This window comes from Parasteatoda tepidariorum, chromosome 6 (assembly GCF_982258835.1).
Source record: "Parasteatoda tepidariorum strain Cologne lab strain chromosome 6, Ptep-v5.0, whole genome shotgun sequence".
Classification (NCBI taxonomy): domain Eukaryota; kingdom Metazoa; phylum Arthropoda; class Arachnida; order Araneae; family Theridiidae; genus Parasteatoda; species Parasteatoda tepidariorum.
In genome coordinates, this window is record NC_141760.1 from 10,583,697 (window position 1) to 10,603,673 (window position 19,977).

At 29.0% G+C, this 19,977-nt stretch overlaps 1 protein-coding gene across 4 annotated transcripts in view; it reads left to right on the forward strand.

The window, feature by feature from the left end:
* Positions 1 to 13,111, forward strand: part of LOC107451740 (LIM domain only protein 3) — a 97,175-nt gene extending 84,064 nt beyond the window's left edge. For all 4 annotated transcript variants that reach the window (XM_016067934.4, XM_071179016.2, XM_016067935.4 and 1 more), the window contains exons 3-5: positions 6,203 to 6,465; positions 8,419 to 8,544; positions 10,601 to 13,111. In XM_016067934.4, the coding sequence (XP_015923420.1) occupies positions 6,203 to 6,465; positions 8,419 to 8,544; positions 10,601 to 10,820 (609 nt within the window). In that variant the 3' untranslated portion in view covers positions 10,821 to 13,111. The remainder of the gene's footprint in view (positions 1 to 6,202; positions 6,466 to 8,418; positions 8,545 to 10,600) is intronic.
* Positions 13,112 to 19,977: the final 6,866 nt, after the last annotated feature.

Here is a 19,977-nt window from a genome sequence, read left to right on the forward strand (position 1 = left end):
TACTTGTTTCTCTATATTTTTCTGACAATTTGAAATTTTTAATTAGTATTTATCAATTTTTAATGAGTCTGATTAAAGTAGTAAAAGTTGCTTTAAATGTGGGTCATTTGATATCAAATTAAAGGTATAGAAGAGTTTATATAAATTGTTTCTGCTTTGGTGTTTCTAAAAAAAGTTCAATAGGTTTTGAAAAAGTTGGAAAAATTTATTTTCTTTGATAAGTCTTCATATGCCACACTAGATGGCAGCAGCTTATTATTTCACCTTCCCACCTCGGGATAGGAATTATCTGGGAAATTTAAAATCACTATTACAGAAAAACAAGTAGAAGCAACTAATTTTATACTTCATTTATTTTCGTTGTCGAAAGATGGAGAGAAAAACATTATACAAATATGCTTTTGATTTAAACTTTTTATCTTTTGATGAAATAAAATACAAACATTAAATAAACATTATGCAGTGATAAAATTTAAAAACTTAAATACAGCAAACTAATTCTTTTTAATATCTATTATAGTTTATTTGCTAACAATATCTAGGAATCTACACGCGTGAACTACAGACATAATCAGTAATATTTGTGGATAAGGTTTTTTTAAGCAATAATATATTAAATAATTTAAATTTTTTATCTAACAGTTTTATTGTTTTAAAACTTATTTATTTATTAATAAATAATTATGAATAAAGAAGCTATCAAAATATTGCTTAAATAAAAACAAATAAATAAAAATTTGTTTGACTGACGCTTGGAATATTATTTTTCTAACGAAAGTTATTCAAGGGGGAAGAAGGGAGAACATTCTTTTTCAACAAATGTTTTCTTCATGTTGTAAATTCAACAGAATATGAATTCAAGTTTGGAGAATTTTTAAATTAACGCCGTTTTGTGCACTTAGGAGTACAAAAATAGTAAAAATAATTTTTTCTTTCGAAACATGATTACATTAATTCAATTGAAAAATAACAAAATGGCTTCTTTTTCACGATGGATAAAAAAAAGGGTGAAAAATCAAGTGAGTGAGCAGTCATGAACATGAACACTTAAACGCAAATACTTTACAGTTCTGAGTAAAAATTATGTTCTCGCGGGAGCAACGAAAATATGAAAAATGTGAGCTATAAGTTTGTAAAAAGTGAAAGGTTAACAGCAAATAGATCATATCAACTAACAAAGTGTCCAATATTTTTTATTGTACCTATCAATTTAAGCAGCTTCAATAATAATTTCGAGATATATTTTAGTTTTAATGAGGCTTCTTCGTTTTATCAACGAAGTTAGGTCAACTATGCTTTTCTCTTTTCACAATGATATCTTTTCTTTTGGTTTTTAATCATTTTGCCTGTTTATGTTAGATTAAAGGTTCTTTGAAATTATGTAAGAATAAAGAAAAACGTATGCCTCTATACAATGATTTTTACAATTTTGTATACAAATATAATAATCTAAAGAAATTGAATTAATTTTATAAATTGGAGCTTTCACAAAATATAAATGTTGCATGCTTTTTATAGTTTCATTTTAAAAAGAGCCTCATCGTACATACAAAGCTGGACTAAAATATAGTTGTAACCAATGAATAAGCGAAACGAGCTCGGCCTTCGAAGAAATTTTAGAGGAATTGCTAAAGAAGTTCCTGCGGTTAGCGAGCACAGTGAGTAGGGGTGGGGATCTGATTTGTTACAATTATATAATTCATCTCTAAGAGGATAGAGCGTTAGCATCCCAACGAGGTGAATCGGGTTCAAATCCCAGCGATTGCTAGTCAATACGAATTCTGCACCCGGCTCACTCCGACCACAGTGCTGACGTAAAATATCATCAGTGGTAGACGAATCATAGATTAGAGCTCCCTGTCAACAGGCAAACCGTGGGTGATTTTCGTGGTTTTCCTCTCCATGTTACGCAAATGCGGGTCAGTTGTATCAAAAAGTCCTTCACGAAGGTAAAATTTCTTCCAATACTTGATCATGGAGTTCCCTTGTCTTCTGGATTGGGTTCAAAACGGAGTGCTCAAAATGGAATACTACTGAGATGAACATTAGTAGTTGTCAACACAAAATTAGGTCGGTTGTTTAACGACAGTTATCATCGATCAAAGTTAGAAAGTTGAAATCTTTTTCTTTCGTCATTTTAATTTTAAGTGATGTTTTTGCATGAGAAAAATAAAAACAAAACCAATATTGTTTGACAAACTCTCTCACAGAAGAATCTCGAAATTTTTACTTTTTCTACTTACTCATTAGATTACAAACTAATGCAAACTATACCAATAATTATACAATAATGCAAACTATACAAATACTACACCAAGTATAATTGTAATTGAAATTAGCCAGGATCCTCTCCCATTTCTGCTACTATCTAGAGAAAAAAAAATTCCAATTAATTCAATTAGAATATTTTCATCCTCACGTTCAGGAATTAATCATTCACGAATAGGTTAACTAAACTTAAAAATTTTAAAATACACGAAAGACGCAATGAATGAAAAACACAGACTTTGCTATCTGAAAATGAGATCTAGAAATAACAGATCCAGATATCGCGAATCATCCCATGAAAATTCATATCTATCTTTTCCCGAAAAAGCTTTCCCGCTTTTAGGGCATTTCCCGTCTCATAATAATTACTCAAGATTAAAAAAGATCGCCTTTGCAATTAGTGGGAGAAGGCTGAGTATATATCGGATGAACCGATATATTTCTCCGCCCCCTTCATTCTTCTCAAAAGGCAGTTATTAATTTAGCGCCACCATTCATCATAATTTTATGTCCCAAAGTGGTAAATTGGTTTAGTCAATCAATGAAATTAAGCAATTTACCTAAATGTACTCTTTTCTTCCGTCTCATATTTCCATCGCTTTTCAGGGCACTTTGGCGGAATTGAGATTGCGCTCTTTCGGGCTACAGATAGAATTAAATATCACTAAGAATATAGATTAATCTTGCTTTTTGGGTAGAAAAAAATTAATTCATTAAAATTAATTTGAAAATTATATTTACCGTTGCGATAGTTTAAAAAAACATATATATAATACATACATACATACATACATATATATATATATATATATATATATATATATATATATATATATATATATATATATATATATATATATATATATATATATATATATATATATATATATATATATGTAATACAAGAATTAAATACTTTTGTATTAATAAAAGAACTAAAACTCTTTCGTTTTCATAAAATGTCTGTTAAAGAATAAGCGTAGAGAGATTCTATTTTGGGAATTCAAGGCTGAAAACATACCATTGAAATATAAATAGATTTATATTTCAAGGGAAGAGTTATTTTTAGAATCGTTCCCTTTTTCAATTCCATATAAGGAAGCAGAAATGATTTTCCTTAATGCGTAAGGTTACAAGGAATGTACGAATGTGCCTTTTTACTTCAAATCTATGTTGGTATAAAACGTAAGAACGCATAATTTTGCGTGTCCTTTTCATCATGATGTGATCCAAATAAGCTGTGCCGGAATTGTCCGGAGTCTTGTCCATTCCCCTCCCTTAGGGAGCGTGGACGTCAACTGTTAGCAATACCAGCCTATATTTTAATAAACCTGTTTAGAACGTATGATGGCTTATGATTGCAATTATTTCAAGCAAAAGACAACACTGATAACAGGGTTGGAGCCCTGTTATTACATTTATATATATATATATATATATATATATATATATATATATATATATATATATATATATATATATATATATATATATATATATATATATATATATATATATATATATATATATATATATATATATATATCTTAAAAAAAAGCTTCAAATTGGTGATTAAGAATTTTTTTAAGAATTTCCTTCAGACTTTTTTGTTATTTAATATTATAATTTTATTTCGATATTGGATCACATTTTTGTATTTGCCTTTAATGTTGTAACTTTGCTTAGAAAAGAACAAATCATAAAGTAAAAAATAATAATTAAATGTAATGAATTCAAAAAACTGTAGCTGTGAACGCTTTTTCCGTTATTTAAGCCTTTAACATTTATTTCAGTAACATTTACATTTCAGTAACAGTTAACATTTATTTATTATATTTTATCAAATTTTCCTTGCACTTTATTTTAATACAATTATTTATTACATAAATTTTTCACTTCGGTGGGTTTTTATATGAATTGAGATAATAAAATACATTTATTTATTTTTTTTTAATGTTGACTTCAGTTTCGAAGTAAAAGAGGGGATTCGGTCATTAATATCCCCTTTGGCAGATTAAATATATTTGCAAAAATATTTTCCCCCACTAATTTTGAACAAAATAAAAAGTGTTTTCTTTTTTCCATGTTTGCGTGTGTCTCCCAAGATATGGAAAGTAATTTCTTATACCGTGATGAAGGAGTAATAAAAATAGTCTCAGAATAAAAGTTTAAGTAATACTCCAAGTGAGAGAAAAACTTGTAGCTTTTCAACCTAGAATTTGCGCATTAGAAAATCTATCACTATGTTATTTTTTCAATATAACCTTTTTTTAAGAGAAGACATTTTTATTGATCGGATCAAATTTGATAATGTGTACAGACTTTTGAACCAAGCTTTATATATGAAAAATTTTGATCATGCACTTTAACGCAGTGTTTCGAAGCACTGTTGCCAAGAAAAATAAAAAAAGCCATACTTTAAGTGTCTTACACTTGAAGAATTGCAATGATTTTAAACTATATACGTAATTTTGCAATGAAGAATTATCTGGCCTTTAGAAGAGACAAATAACTTAAGTATTATAAAAGTTTCTAAACTTTTTTTAAAAATTGCTGATTTAGCGACATTTTTTCACCTAGATGAAAATTATCAAAATTACTACCTTATTCTCAGTTTTTGAAAATTTTTATAAGCCCAGGTAATGCAGTTTAGTAATAGTAGTAATGCAGTTTAGCAGTTAAAGTAAGTTTTTAAATATTAAAAAATTGAACCTGAAATGCTTTTCATTTTCATAAAACTGGCTTTTCTCCATATTGAGGTTTTGCGCCATTTTCAAAATAAGCTTAGACTGGCTTAAAATAGGCTAACGAACTGTCATGGGTAACAGTTGCAAACTCACAGCAGTTGTAAAAATAGCATATTATTCATAAAAGCTATTCATATTACGACGGAGCCTTCGATAAACAACCTCAATACTTAAAATTTTTACACTCCAAACAAACATTACGTCATAATTATTAGCAATAATTATCATAACATTAATCATAATAACTCAAATAATACTGTACTAAAGTTATGAATTTTTTCTAATGGTAAATATTATAAGTGAACTGAATTATGGACAAAGCATACGTAAAATCAAATCCTTTCTATATTAAAGTCATTAATTAAAATTAATAGTAAAAGGATGCATTATCATTAAAAAACTTTATACTTAACCAGGTTTAAATATTAGTTAAAATATAATATTTAGATGGATATGGTATAAAAACCGCATTACATGAAAAAATGAATTCTTCCTTCTTTTCTAGGAGGTGTAGTAAAAACAAATAAATAAAAAGAACATTCGTGACTTATATATTATTATGATTATCCATTATCAATTTCATCTTAAAAACAGTGCGTAAATTAATCGATATCACGATTCTGAAATTATTTCTGATTTTTCTTAACAAATCAGTCATTTCCCATCAAAAGGGATAAAAAGTAATGTTTTCCCCAAATGGGGAAAACTAATATTAAAAAAGGAAAAGCTTTCTAACGAATGAAATTACACACTCGATTCCCATAGTAAAAGCTGGCTCTTTTTAAAACGAAAGTGACATTTTGACGTAGAACAGAATAATTGAGAGTGACGTTTTTTGCAAATTCCGATGGATGCCTCCAGGAGAGGGATGTTTATTGAAATCGGGGGGATTACATGGACAAGGACATCTTTAGATATTATTTTTTTAGAGGGTGACACTTTGAGTTAAACAATCTATCTATCCCAACTATTTGAGGAAGCTACGTCAAACCGAGTACTTTACACTAAAGTGGGTCTATATCGCTATCACCAAATGGGGTGAGAGGTCATCATGCCATGTCTTGTGGTGCCGTGGAAAGGAGGAAGGGTTTGGTTTTTGATATCAACATGATACTTAAATCAATACTTAAATTGCAATTCTTGCCCTTTAACAGTATTCTAAAATGCGTGTTTCTTTTTTTGTTTAGATGATGGACATAAAAAGTGAAGTGTCCCAGAGGAAACGAGCTTTGCCGGGAGTGGTTGGCACGAGTGTTGCGCCGAGGGAAAATCTGGTGGACTGTGCAGCATGCCAGAAACCTATTCGAGAGAGGTATCTTCTGAAGGCCCTCGACCAATTTTGGCACGAGGACTGTCTTAAGTGTGCCTGCTGCGACTGCAGACTGGGTGAAGTGGGATCCACTCTTTTCACTAAAGCCAATCTCATACTCTGCAAAAGAGATTATCTCAGGTAATATATGAGATCTCATATGCTTTAACCATTTTCCGTGTTTACCACACTATAACCCAAGATATTTCCGTATCGTGATCTGTTGCGCCAACTACAATCGCCAAACAGATTTTAAACTTGTAATTTAAAGGCGCTCGGTTGCTGAGAGGTAGCGCTTCGCGCTCCCGTGCCACAGGTCCTGGATTCGACCTCGGGCCGGGCAAGGTTTACTCAGCCTTTCATCCCTTCAGTGGGTAGATAAATGAGCTCCAAGCATGCTTGGAACTAAACATTCAAGATTTCGCTTTCGGCTGACCACCTAACTGGAACATCTACTCCAGCACTCCAGAGCCCAAGGTTAACAAAACTGAGATGGGCACCGTAGGCCTGGGCCCTCTATGAGCTGTAGCGCCACTGAGTTTAGTTCAGAATTTAAAAAAAAAATACATGTAGATGTTTGCGGGGTTCAGCTACGAGTTATATCTATCGATAAGGACCCTTTCTGTGATGTTTTATTTTTAGTTTCGCGTTGGCCACTGCCCTGAAGTCGACAAGACTTGGCGATTATTCTGCCGCAGATCACGATAGGGAAATCTTCCCCTATGACTACCAATTTCTTCAATTTTTACTAATTCTTGGTAAAGTATTTTATCATTCGTTAAGTTCGTGGTAAATTATTATAATTTAATTTGTACTGCTATGTTTTGATAACTTTAGTTCTGATGAAGTGCATTTGAAAAAAAAAGTTGCTGATCGTATGCTATTTTGGGGGGATATTTAAAACGGCACTGTCGACTATGCTTTACTAAGACATATAAAAAAGAGAATGCAAGATGTGAGCACAATTTCTTACGTCTTGTTTTTCTCCATATTTTCCAAACTTTCATGGATGATAATTCCATTTTTAGTGATAGATGAGTTTTAAAAAATGATTCCTTTTGCATTATTTCAAAATTTAATTTATAAAGAAACAGACATAATTAAGCTTCCTACATTTTATAATAGTGATAAAAGTCAAATTAACTTAATCTAATAAACTAAATGAATTTTTTTCCTTTGATCATTTGCAATCTTATTATTCATAGTTAGGAACTGGTTAACAGTTCTTCACTATTCTTCATTTCACAGTGATGGAAGTAACTGCTACTCATTGCTGCTTTTTTCCAATAAAAATTTCATACGTACTGGGTTGTTTCAACGTTTAAATTTCTTTTATATCAGCTGCTTTAAAAGAAATAGATTAGAATTTGTATTTTGTTTTATCAGGATTGTCTGACATCAATCATTATTTCGTTTTGTAAATAACCAATAATATTTTTGGGTCAACAGTTCCAAACTATTCCTTATTTCGTGGAAGCAATTATTACTCACTAATGTTTTGTTCTTACTCGAGTGTTTCAAAGAGAAAAATATGCAACATTCAAAACCAGAAAATTTAATAATGTTTTATCAACAAACGATTAAAAAATGATAACCAAGAGTGTCATATTTTGTAAACATTTAAGTTTTCAGTTAATTAAGTCAGGCATTATATTTGCAAGTATGAACATGTAGAAATACTGCACTTTATGCTTTTTGACGTCTTGTGTCAAAATTAGTTCTGTAGTATATATTAGATCATTAACAAAAAATTTTAACTGCCTGTATTTGTATATCGAAAAAGAGTAGCTAAGAGTTCTTAGGGACAACTATATAAGAAAACATTTTCTTGAAATCTTACATCATTTTAGGTTTTGATTATTTATTTGTACTTTTCAAGTCATTTTTAAAATAATTTTAACTATTCAAAAAATTTCAAATAAATTAATAAAATAAATTTGGGAAGAATTATTTTTCATACTATTTCTCAATTGATATCAAGGGATTAAATCTTAATATTCAAAATATAACTGGAAACTGGCAACAACTTTTAGTGAGGGCATATTTAAGAAGTATAAGCAACGTTTTTAACAAAAATTTATTTATTTATTTCAGATTGTTTGGCACGACGGGACTGTGTTCAGCTTGTAACAAAACCATTCCTGCTTTTGAAATGGTGATGAGAGCAAAAGGGAATGTTTATCACCTGGAGTGCTTTGCCTGCCAACAATGCAACCACAGGTGAGAATGTACGCAGTGCACAAAATAAAACAAAACCGACCACTCTGAATAACTTTTGATCTAATGATCGGATCTTCACGCTCTAGAACTCAATCTTAAAGGGAGTGACCTCAAACATGCTAATTAAATAGTGCAGACGATATTCTAGGTTGCGAAATCAGACACAAAAACGTTGTGCATCTTTACTTTGCTGTTACAGGATGTGGTAAAAGAGCTGGATAGACACTTTTTTAAGATATCTTTATTAAAGATAAATAAATGAACAAAATTTATCAAATTTTTATGAACAAATAAATTTAATTGATTTTCTTTTTGCAGCGACGCAGAAGCGCAAACGCTTAATGAACTTTACAGAAATGGGCCGCAAATCTTTTTACCTTTTATCTATATCATTGCCCATGTATCATTGCCACATTTAATGTACATTGCTTAAAATTAAAAAAAAGACTGACCACCCGGAATAACTTTCGACCTAATGATCAGACCTTCACGCTCTAGGACTCAATCCTAATGACTCGAGAGGATGACCTCAAATATGCTTTTTAATTAGTGCAGATGATATTTTAAGTTACGAATAGATAAATATATAGATAGATTAAGAAATTTCAAAAATGTACTTTCTCTGAATAAACATACCATTTTTCGACAAATTTGGATTTCTAATACCTAAAATCAATCCAGCCGCAATCCGGGAAATAGGGTTCCAATAGTTTGATCAAGAAAGTAGTCCAAAGTTTGAACCCCTTAATGTTAAATTACTTTTTGCGTATTTTACCCTATCCGAAGAACGCTTTAAGCTAATTAAAAAAAATGCACACAATTATAAATTCGTCGTTTATCCAAGGATAATTCCATGCAAAATATAACTTTTGGTACATATTTATCATTATTTATTTTTAATTTAATATTAGTCAAAAATGCGTTGAATTGTAAGGTATACAATTTCTTACACCATTTTAAAGAAAGTAATTTTACATAGTAAAATACCAAATTTGAATGAAATCGGTTGTTTAGTTACTGAGAAATTAAATGTTAAAAAAATCGTATCTTTAGAACTTGATTTATCAGGAACTATTAAGGTTGAGTCCAAGAACATGAAGATCTGATCATTAGATCAAATTTTATGTGGTCCGTTTTTGGTCCAGAGTGGTCCGTTTTTTCTTTCTTCTTTTTTTGCTCTCTGTACATCATACCTTAACTGTATTATAAGTGATAAAAGGGATTAAAAGTGACTAAACTGAACAAAAATAAAACTTTTTGTCAGTACCTTATTTCACTAATAAAAGCTTACAGTTTAAAGGTCTATATGTAAAACTCCGTGCAATTAGATTAAGAGGAGTATTGGAAATTTTAATTATTGGTTTGGGACAAATTAACCATGCCTGATTTTTTTCATATTTTACATATAATTACGTTAACTTTAATATCAAATTTATTCGAATTTGACAGTTGCTCTTACTCACTAGGGGGATTTTCAGATATTAAGGTAGCATTTCTTTTTCAAAACTCTAAATGTGTTTTCTGAGAAATTGCTTAATTTTTGTTTATATATTTTGAATAAAAAGGTAACTTTTCTTTTAGATTTACACACTGGTCTTAATTTTTTTTTATTTATCTCTTTCTGTATGTTACATATTTCGACATGTTTTTTTTTCTCGAAAATTTGAAATTAAAAGTATCATTATTAGAATAAATAAATAATTGCAGGTCTATAATTTGCAAATCAATACATCAATAATTTGCTCTTTAATTGTAGGATTTAATGACAAAGTTTACATTTTTTTAAAGATTTAATTACTCCAAAATTAAAGCATTCTCGAAGTATAGAGTATTTAAATAATGTAAAAATAATGTAAAACTCGTATCAATTGTTTTGGAGAAAAAATGACCTCAAACTTTGCCATTTTAATACGGACTAAATAGAATCAGTCAACTGATCCCTTAAGCTGGCAAATGAGATGTAGATGAGAATGTTGGGGAAAAAAGTAAAAAAAAAAAGTGTTATTTTAATTATTCTTAGTAAAAATCATTATTAATAAATAAATTTTCATTCCAGGTTCTGCGTTGGAGATCGTTTTTACCTGTTTGACAATAAGGTGCTTTGTGAATACGATTACGAAGAGCGTGTCCTCTTTGCTTCACTGCCCTACTCTTCCTATAACAGTCTTGACCAGATACAGAGGCAGACGGACAGTTTGACACCTTTATCACCCCCTGTGGATGATGCTTCCAGTGGATATGGCAGCCCTAGTTCCCTAATAAGTGACGGACACTAGTGTGGCGCCCTCTGTTGGCGAAGACTTTTAGGTGTACCTGAAAGACATTGGCGAATGTGTCGCCGATAAGTTGGCGAGTACAAGCCAAACTTTGAGAATAAATTGAAAAACGTGCTTTTATGGTACTCAGAAAATAATGGATGAAAATATTGAAGTACATTCTATGCTTCTCAGAGAAATTTCGAGAAAAGGAATATATTTGTCAGAGATAAGTTTATAGATAGAATTTACGCTGCATTGAGAATATAATTTTATATTCAGTATTGTATACAAATTTTATTTTATATATATATTGTTTTTCTTTTGATCGTATAATTCTCAAACGCTTTCGCAATAATCAAAATGAATTTGCAAAAAAATCAAAAGTATCATAGATTATATTATTAGTATATGTATCATTTAACACATTGTTAGCCATTGTTATAAATACATAACAACCGAACGTTAAATGAATATAAAATAAATAAATTACTCTGATTATAATTTAATGTTAGGTCCATAAAGATATTTTTTGTTAGCATGAAATTTGGAAAAAAAATCTATGACAAGTGTTCGTTTAGTAGGTCAGTTTTTGTTTTTATTAATTTTACAATCTAACCATTTACTGAGTTACCGTCTTTTCATTTTATTGACTGACAATGTGTTACTTGCATATACTTTTTTTTTCCAGAATATGTCATCTTCCATTTCCTTGAATTTTAATTTTTTCTATTATTCATATCTTTTTCTTTATTATTCTTTCAAGCTTTGGTAAATAAATAAAAAAAAAAAATTTCTTTTTCGTTAAACATTTTTGAGACGGATCTTATTGTCCCAAAATCTCATCCTAAACTTAATAATGCTGCTCACTTGTAATCGACTTGTCGAAAAAATAGAAGAAAAAATAGAAAATTAAAGGAAAACATGTTAATCTATCTGGATTCACTTCATTTTTATTTATTTTTTTAAATTAAATTCTTGAAATATTAGCTCAAATTTGTCAGAAAAACTATAAAAATATATGAAGTAATATTAACACTTTATCAGCAGGCAATATTTTTGACGAAAAATTCTTAAATAATAGCGTAATTAGTTTTAAGGACTTAAAAAAGTGTATAATAATAATGACATAAAAAATAGTTCAAGTATAAGCTAAAGTTATGCAATATTTAAAAAAATATATACACTAAATTATAGCTGTCTAAAAAGAGCAGTAGACATGTTTTGATGCTTCTGATATATTTTTTTAATATACAGGATAAAATCGTCTCAATTTTGTTAATAAAGTACTTGAGATTTTTTTCCTTCTTTTTTTTTTAGTTTCGAATATTAGTGCTGAAACAAATCTAGTCATAAACTATTGTTTATGAATTGTTCATTAAGTTCATTAAGTAATGTTCATTTGAGTTAATAAAATCGAACGTTCAAAAAAAAAAACATTTAAAATAAACAGATTACTTCCTTATGATTCATATATGGTTACGTCAGTTTTACTTTCATTTAACTATTATATTGTCAGTTTTACTTACTTTTATTTTTGAAAATGATGGTTTAAAAAACTTTTAGACAAAGAAATGTTAAATCCAGAAGTACTAAGTAAAAATACATTCCCTATTTCCCTTCGTGAAATAAATATAAAACACTAAACTTCTACTATACTTAATTTCGGAAAATATCTTCTATCGAACTTATTATTTTCCTGAAAATTCAGGATCATTTATTTTCCTCACAAAAATTGGATTTTATTGCTGCAATTTAATCTATTAGAATCTCTTTTTAATTTAAAATGGCTGCAAAAAGTTTTGGCCTTTTAAACTTAATTTGATTACTTAAGAAATTTGTTGATTAATTAGTTTCAGAGAATGAATATTTTAATTTAAATTTATGAGCCAGTATAATGTGCTGCGCATCAAGGAAATAAATAAAATAAATCACATTACTTACTCATGTCCGCATTGGTTGCAATTATAAAAACTATGTGTGCAATATTTTTGGAAAATACAATGAATACAAATCATAATTTCGATTTTCATATTTTGTTTTATTGGTTAGAATTATTTATTTATGAATAAAGATTGTTTACAAAATGCTTGTATTCTATGGATTATTGGTAACTGGTAAATTAGTCATTATCAGTGTGAAAAGTAATTGTAAATGAAAGATGGATTCGCTGTATAATAGTCGAAGACTCTTTGTACAAAAGAAAATGGAGAACTACGGTATTGTAAAGTTAGAAATGCTTCCTAAAAACTGTATTGTACATATTATATTTGTTGTTTCAAGTGTAATAAAATTTGATTGAATCTGTAAAATTGTTGCATTGTTTCTTTTTATTTTATAACCATCGTTGAGCAGCAGTTTTGAGCTTAGGACTACCAATGCTCAACTCTGTAGCCTCGTAATTTTATACCCAATCTGGAAGACAAGAAAACTCATGGTTCAGTACCCCCAGAGGATTTGATTCGCTATGGGAACTTGGAGGATTTAGCGACCCCGATAGATTTAACTAGCACCAGTTACTATTTAATACAAGGGGATTCTTCGGCAGGCTGAAATCAAACTCCCGTTATCACGAACACGAGTCCATCGCCCTACCAACCAGACTATCCCGTCCTTTTTCATTGCTTATTTTATTTTATAACAGTCGTTGAACAGTTTTCAGGTTTACGACTACAAACGTACAACTCCGCAGCCTTGTAATTTTGAACCCATTCCAGAAGACAAGGGAATTCCATGATGAAGTATTATGAGAAATTTTACCTTCGTGGAGGACTTTTGGATGGAACTAACCGGCATTTGCTTTTAATGACGAGTAAAACCACGAAAACCTTCTACGGTTATCTTGACGGTGAGGGGACTCGAACCCTTGTTCCGTCTACCACTGAGTATATTTTACGTCAGCACTGTGGTCGGTGCTAGCCGGTCGTGGAATTCTTATCGATGAGCCATAGTTGGGATTCGAACCTGGTTCACCTCATTGGAAGGTGAACACTCTATCTCCTGAGCCACCACGGCTCTTTTCATTGTTTATTGCTGAAAATATTGAAAATTGATAACACATATGAATTTTGATGTTATCTTTCTATATTTAAGAAAAATCTAAGGGCTGCCGCCGATGTTTAGGGTGTTCAACTGAACATTACATTTTCTTTTTCTGCGCAAAAGCTATAATACTTAAAAACTTAAAGATGAGTAGAAAAGTGTATAGGAACTATGATAGAACAAAAAAATATTAACATTCCATAATTTGTTTCAGAATTATTAACCGTTAACCTTGCTGGAAAAAATGCCATACGAGCTGCTCCACAGACTGCAGGAATGCAACTACAGGGTTGGGATTCGACATGCTGAAATGCAACTGCGGAGTTCAAATTTAATGTGCTGATCGGACCATTTTTTTGCACGATAGTTTTAGCGAGAGGTTTCTTAGAAATTCACATTTGTTCGAAAGTTATAACAATTTTAAGTGCTTTTTCGTGATTTTTTTCAGCTTATTCGACTTAACAAATTGATAAAAATTAATTTTAATTTTTCCCTTTAAATTGATTCACACATACTGTGTACATTTTTTAAGCTCAGATGATTATTTTTTAAATCTAGGTAAATGTCTATTTCGTTATGAATAACATATTTACAAAATGTTCTTAGAGGAAATTAAAATAATTGTATATTTTGAAACCAAAATGTTCTCTGATTTTGTGGAAAATATTTACGTTTTAGAAGAAATGAACTGATGAATGATAATCACATATGAGGTTAGGCGAGGGTGAGCAGGAGGTGAAACCCCATAATGTTTTAATAAAACGACAAAAAAAAACATCGCAAAATGCACAACGTCCATTTTATATAAACAAAATAATACGGACAAGTAAAATTATTTAAAAAACATAGAACATTTTTAGTGTTATAAGCATACATATTCTCCTTGCTTAATTGGTTAATTAACATACATTGACTCCTAACGCCTTAAACGCAGAGTTTTGAAGCATAATTTTAAAATTCTACTCTTTATACTAGACTCAAGTAAAGGGCATGCATTTCCACATCTAATGTTTCAATTATAGCAAATATTTTTTGAGGAGGAAAGGCTTAATAGGTTACAGAAGAACTTAAGTAATGTCTTCTTGAATATCGTGGATTCGAAGTTTCGATTTGTTATGTTGTAGACCTGATTAGCCACTAATAAGGTGGTATAATGTTTTTAATATAAGTTTGAAAACATATTCATTAAATGTCATTCTTCCTAAAAGTGCAACAAAAAATTTCCTTTAATCCAAATGAATGCTAAAGTAACCTAATATATTGTTCTTGTTTTATTTGAGTTTGATAAACTACTAAAGGTGACTGTTTGATAAATGTGTTGTAAACCAGATCAAATTTTTCGTCTAGAAATTCTAAAAAATGTATCATATCTTTCAATGAAAGTAAATTATGCTTTTTTTATGCACAGTTGATAGCAATTTACCCCCATAAATAATACAAAACCTTTTATTTGATTTCACATTTTTCAGGCACAGAAACAAATGATTCTTGGAATATTTCAGGAAAATGTGAGGTGCCAGATTGTCTACCCTATTATCTAGATAATAAACAATATAGGAAATTCTATTTTACCTGATTTACGATTTGCAAATCTTCTCCATCGCAAATAGCAACCAAGAAAAAAAAATTTATATACAAAGACAGTATAAACGACTGCCTGGCTTTAATCCGATACTTCTTTTTCATTTTCTGCTCTAACTATAACTGCGACTATCGAATTCGAAGATCAGATTAAGGGATATCTATTTCACTGTCTTTTAGACGTCGTCATCAATCTGGCAACGTGTGGAAGATTTCTCCAGTTACGAATGGCAACAACAACGATGGCGAATACTTAAGCCTAATCTTCTCATCTCAAAATGGCGGAGTCGTACATAAACAAAAGAAGAAGAAAACCACGCCGTTTGTGCGTTCTTATCTGAATTACCGTATCAAGGAACTTGTTCATTAATTTGGAAGCATGTGAGAGGTGACATCGAAAGAAAAAAAGAATGATAGCGGATGAATTTATGTTACAAGAGAATTTTTTATGGAACATCCTTTCTCGTCTCATTTTTTTAAACTTCTTTCACGTAGCATTAGCACAATTTTAAATCATTTTTGACCTTTCTTGGTTTAAAGTGAATTTATATTGAAGTAAATTGAAATTTAGATTTATCTGATTTTAAATTATGTTTTTCGTCAAAAATATTTTGTTTTGAATTATTGAAATTTATAAATAAAATGTATACATTAATACTATTTCACACTTAGGAAAATTGATTTAACGACGAACCCTAATATCGGTAATTTAATACATATTTCTTGCAACTTTTATATGGTGTTAAGTTGAAAAATCTTTTTACTTAATTAGATTCATTGTAATCGTTTCGTCAAGTTTGAGAAGAACGATAATGTGGTTCAACGTAATCATATATTAAGGTTGCTGGAAAGTTGATCGCTTGTAGGATTAACACGCTGCAAAATATCTAAATGTGTACAGAAAAAACAAAGAACAGAATAAAAGGAAAAACTGAATTCGAAGACGATGAGGTTATATTACAAAAGAAAAAACTTAATCCCCGAAGAATTAAAACGATAAAAGACCGGGAGGGCTAAAAGAATAAAAAAAAATACTTAAAATTAAAAGCTATAATATATTAACTGAAAACAGAGTTAATTTTTCATCTCAGTTTTAGAAAGTCAAGCGTGCAAAAGAAGAAAAAAATTTAGACACTTTCGAAACAACTTTTTTTTTGTTCTTCTGCGCAGAAAATTCATATTTATAACACCTCATAAATATTTCTTGTTTTCTTGGCTTAATTATATGCTTATCTCGATCCCTATGTGGTTAATTTAAATCAAGTATCAACAATATTAATTATAGATCTTCACTAATAAAAATTATTTCATTATAATTTGAATAGAATTGAGTAAAGTGGCTGTAGTTTTAGTCTTAAATCCCACTAAAGATGATTAGTTTTCTAGGTTCACATTATCTTGACATTAATTTAAGCAAAGTTAAGTACTATATTAAACAAATAAAAGAATTTGAACCAAGGATATCATTATACAAAGCTAATTGAATCAAGTAGAATTGCGCATAAATGTTATACTAATAACAATTTGAAATTGCATGCTAACATTTATTTAGTTGATATATATTCAAATGATGTAATTTTTGTTCACACATAACTTTATTCAGAGAATTTTTTTTTTGTCTAAGAGCTCTTTAGTTTAGACACAGATCAGCATTTTCAACCGAAATTTAACAATAAAACAGAAATTTCACGTTTACTTTTCTTTATTTTTTAAAACAAAGCATAATCATTTCTCGGAAAAATCCTGATTATTCGGGCGAATATATTGTAGATGCAATTTTACAGGTATCTCTTCATATCAGAACACATGGAGAAGAACAATTCTGAAAAACATTATTGTGTACTTGAATGATAATAACATTTCTGACGAATAAAATTATAATTCTGGTAATAAAACCAAAAAATATGGTATTTTAATAATTCATATGAAATTTTTCCGTTCGTTTTTCAACGGTTTACCGGAAATTCTGATTTTCAAAATTACCGTTCCTATTACTACGCATTTAGTAAAAATTCAATACTAAAAAGTAAATTTAACCGAAGAAAAGGTTCTTTACCATGGTATAAGGTATTCAGATAAAATTACTGAATTTTGACACATTTAATTACCAAACAGCGTGGTAATAAATCATGTTTTATTGTTAATTTTTCCAAAAGTGTTGTAAAAAGTAATTGTTCCAACAGTAATTGTTCCAAAAGTGCGTTATTGTTAATTTACCAAAGTGATTCGGTAAAAATTACTTTGCTTTTCGGTGTTCCCATGGAGCCAGAAACATGGTAAATGTTACCATATTCTGGTAGTTTTAACCATAGTTTTCTTAAGTAGTAGTTTTCTTAAAGCATTAAATCCTGGTAGTTTTCTTAAAGCATTAAATGATTAAGTAGTTTTAAAAAAATCTAATTTACACAACGGCATTTAATACCCTTATTATAAATTTATAAGATCATTCCCTTTTTTTTCCTAAAAGAACTGCTAATTTTTAATATCTTTGCCAAAAAAAGACTAATTTTTTTAAAACATAAATGTACTAAATGATATAGCCAAATGGACGACATCACAATACGAATTCATTCGGATCCATTACTTTATTTTGTAACAAAAAAAAAAACCATTCTCAGATGAAAAGTTTGAAATACGAATTGGAATCCTTCGTTCATTTTTTTAAATAACTATGTACATTTTCTTAAAATTGCGTTTCGAACTGTCCATACACGCATTTTGAGTTGTGACCATTATCTTAATCGCGCATTTTGAGTTGTGACCATTTTCTTAATCGTGCATTTTGAGCTGTGTCCAAAATAAAAATTTATTCTCTAAGAATTAATAGTGGATAAAAATGAAAATTATAACTAATTCAGTTTATTTTTAAGAAAATAATCATTTTCAAAAGAACGAAAATCAATTTGAGAAAGTTTGCTCTTATACAAAAATTGGTAGTAATATACATTCGTGAAACATAAAATCTTTCTGAAAACTGTAAACAAGAAAAAACTATCTGTTGAACTTAAATAAAACTTATTTCATTGCAGAGAATGTTTATTCAAAATTTAAATTTAATTTTAAGGTGAACAAATAAAGATACAAGTTTATTCGGACCTGGTAATCTTCATGTCAAAGTTAGGTCAGTTTATAGATATACTAAGGAATACATAGTTAATAAATAAATATTTTATTTCGTTTAATTCATAACTATACTAATAAGTTACTAAAAATATTAAATCAATAAAGAACATAGCTATATTGAATAACTTTTCATTAATAGAACATTTTGTTAAAAAAAAAAAAAAAAAAAAAAAAAAAGAACGAGGAGGAATGAAAAATGGCAGAAGAGAAAAATGAGTATAGATGCATGAAAGAATGAATAAACGATAAAATAAATGACTGAATAAATGGCGGAATGCACGAATGAATGATGAAAGACTGAATAAATTGTAGAATGCATTTCATTGATGTAGAATGAATTACAATAATGTAGAATGAATTACAGAATTAAAAACAAATAAATGCAGATGTGGGGGAAATAATTGTGAGAAATAATATTTAGATATAGGAATGAATATATAAATGGAAAAAAGTAAAAAGATAAAAAAATATTTTAATATTTTTTCAATAAATATAGTACTTTGACAACAATATTTTGAAATTTTGCTACGGATTCTTTCAGTAAACCATTATGTTATGTCAAGTAGGATTGAAAGAAAATATCGCATACTCCTAATATTTTAAAAAACATTTTTTTCCATTAAAGTTCTAGTTTGAACTTATAATTATTAAGTATTTCCTTAAAATTACTTAAAATTATTGATATTTATTATTTATTGAGTATTTACATAATTTAAAACTACTAAATATTTTCAAACATGACAAGTAGCACAACATAAAAACAGATCATTTCTAAAATGTGTAAGTGTGTCTAAAATGTCTGAAATGCGTAAAATTATGATGCGCTTTTTAATACTTTATATTGTAACTGTCTATAAAGTTAAAAATGCTAAAGTAAAATAATTTTCGGTCAAAATTTTTAATTATTGCATGCCCTCTTGTTGAGTTTTTGTATATTTCTTATTTATGACTAGTCTGTCTTTTGAATGTGAGTTGGAAATTACATTTGTCAAAATCAGATATATTCAAATATTTTTTATATTAATTGAAAAACATCAAACAAATTCCGCCAATATTAAAAAATATAAATAAAAGTACTATAAAATTATTTTCCTTTATCATTGAAAAAAATCAGGATTAGTTTTTTTTAAAGAAAGTCTTATGTAGTTTGCTGTCTTGTCAGGTAGAAGTATACTTAATTACTTTTAAAGACTTAAAAAAGTAAACTTTGTTGGAAAATCAGGTACATAATAAATTAATCTCATTTAACAACCATGTTCCTTCGGTCAGAAGCAAATATTAAAATTTCAGTAAAAAGCTGTCTTCTTCCTCATTCTTTTCTTAAAAACAACCAAAAAAGAAGTTTCTTTTAAGAATTGACAGCGGACTATAAAAGAAAAAAAAATCCAATGATGAATTCATTCTAGTATAAAAAAAATCTCTTTAAAAAGAT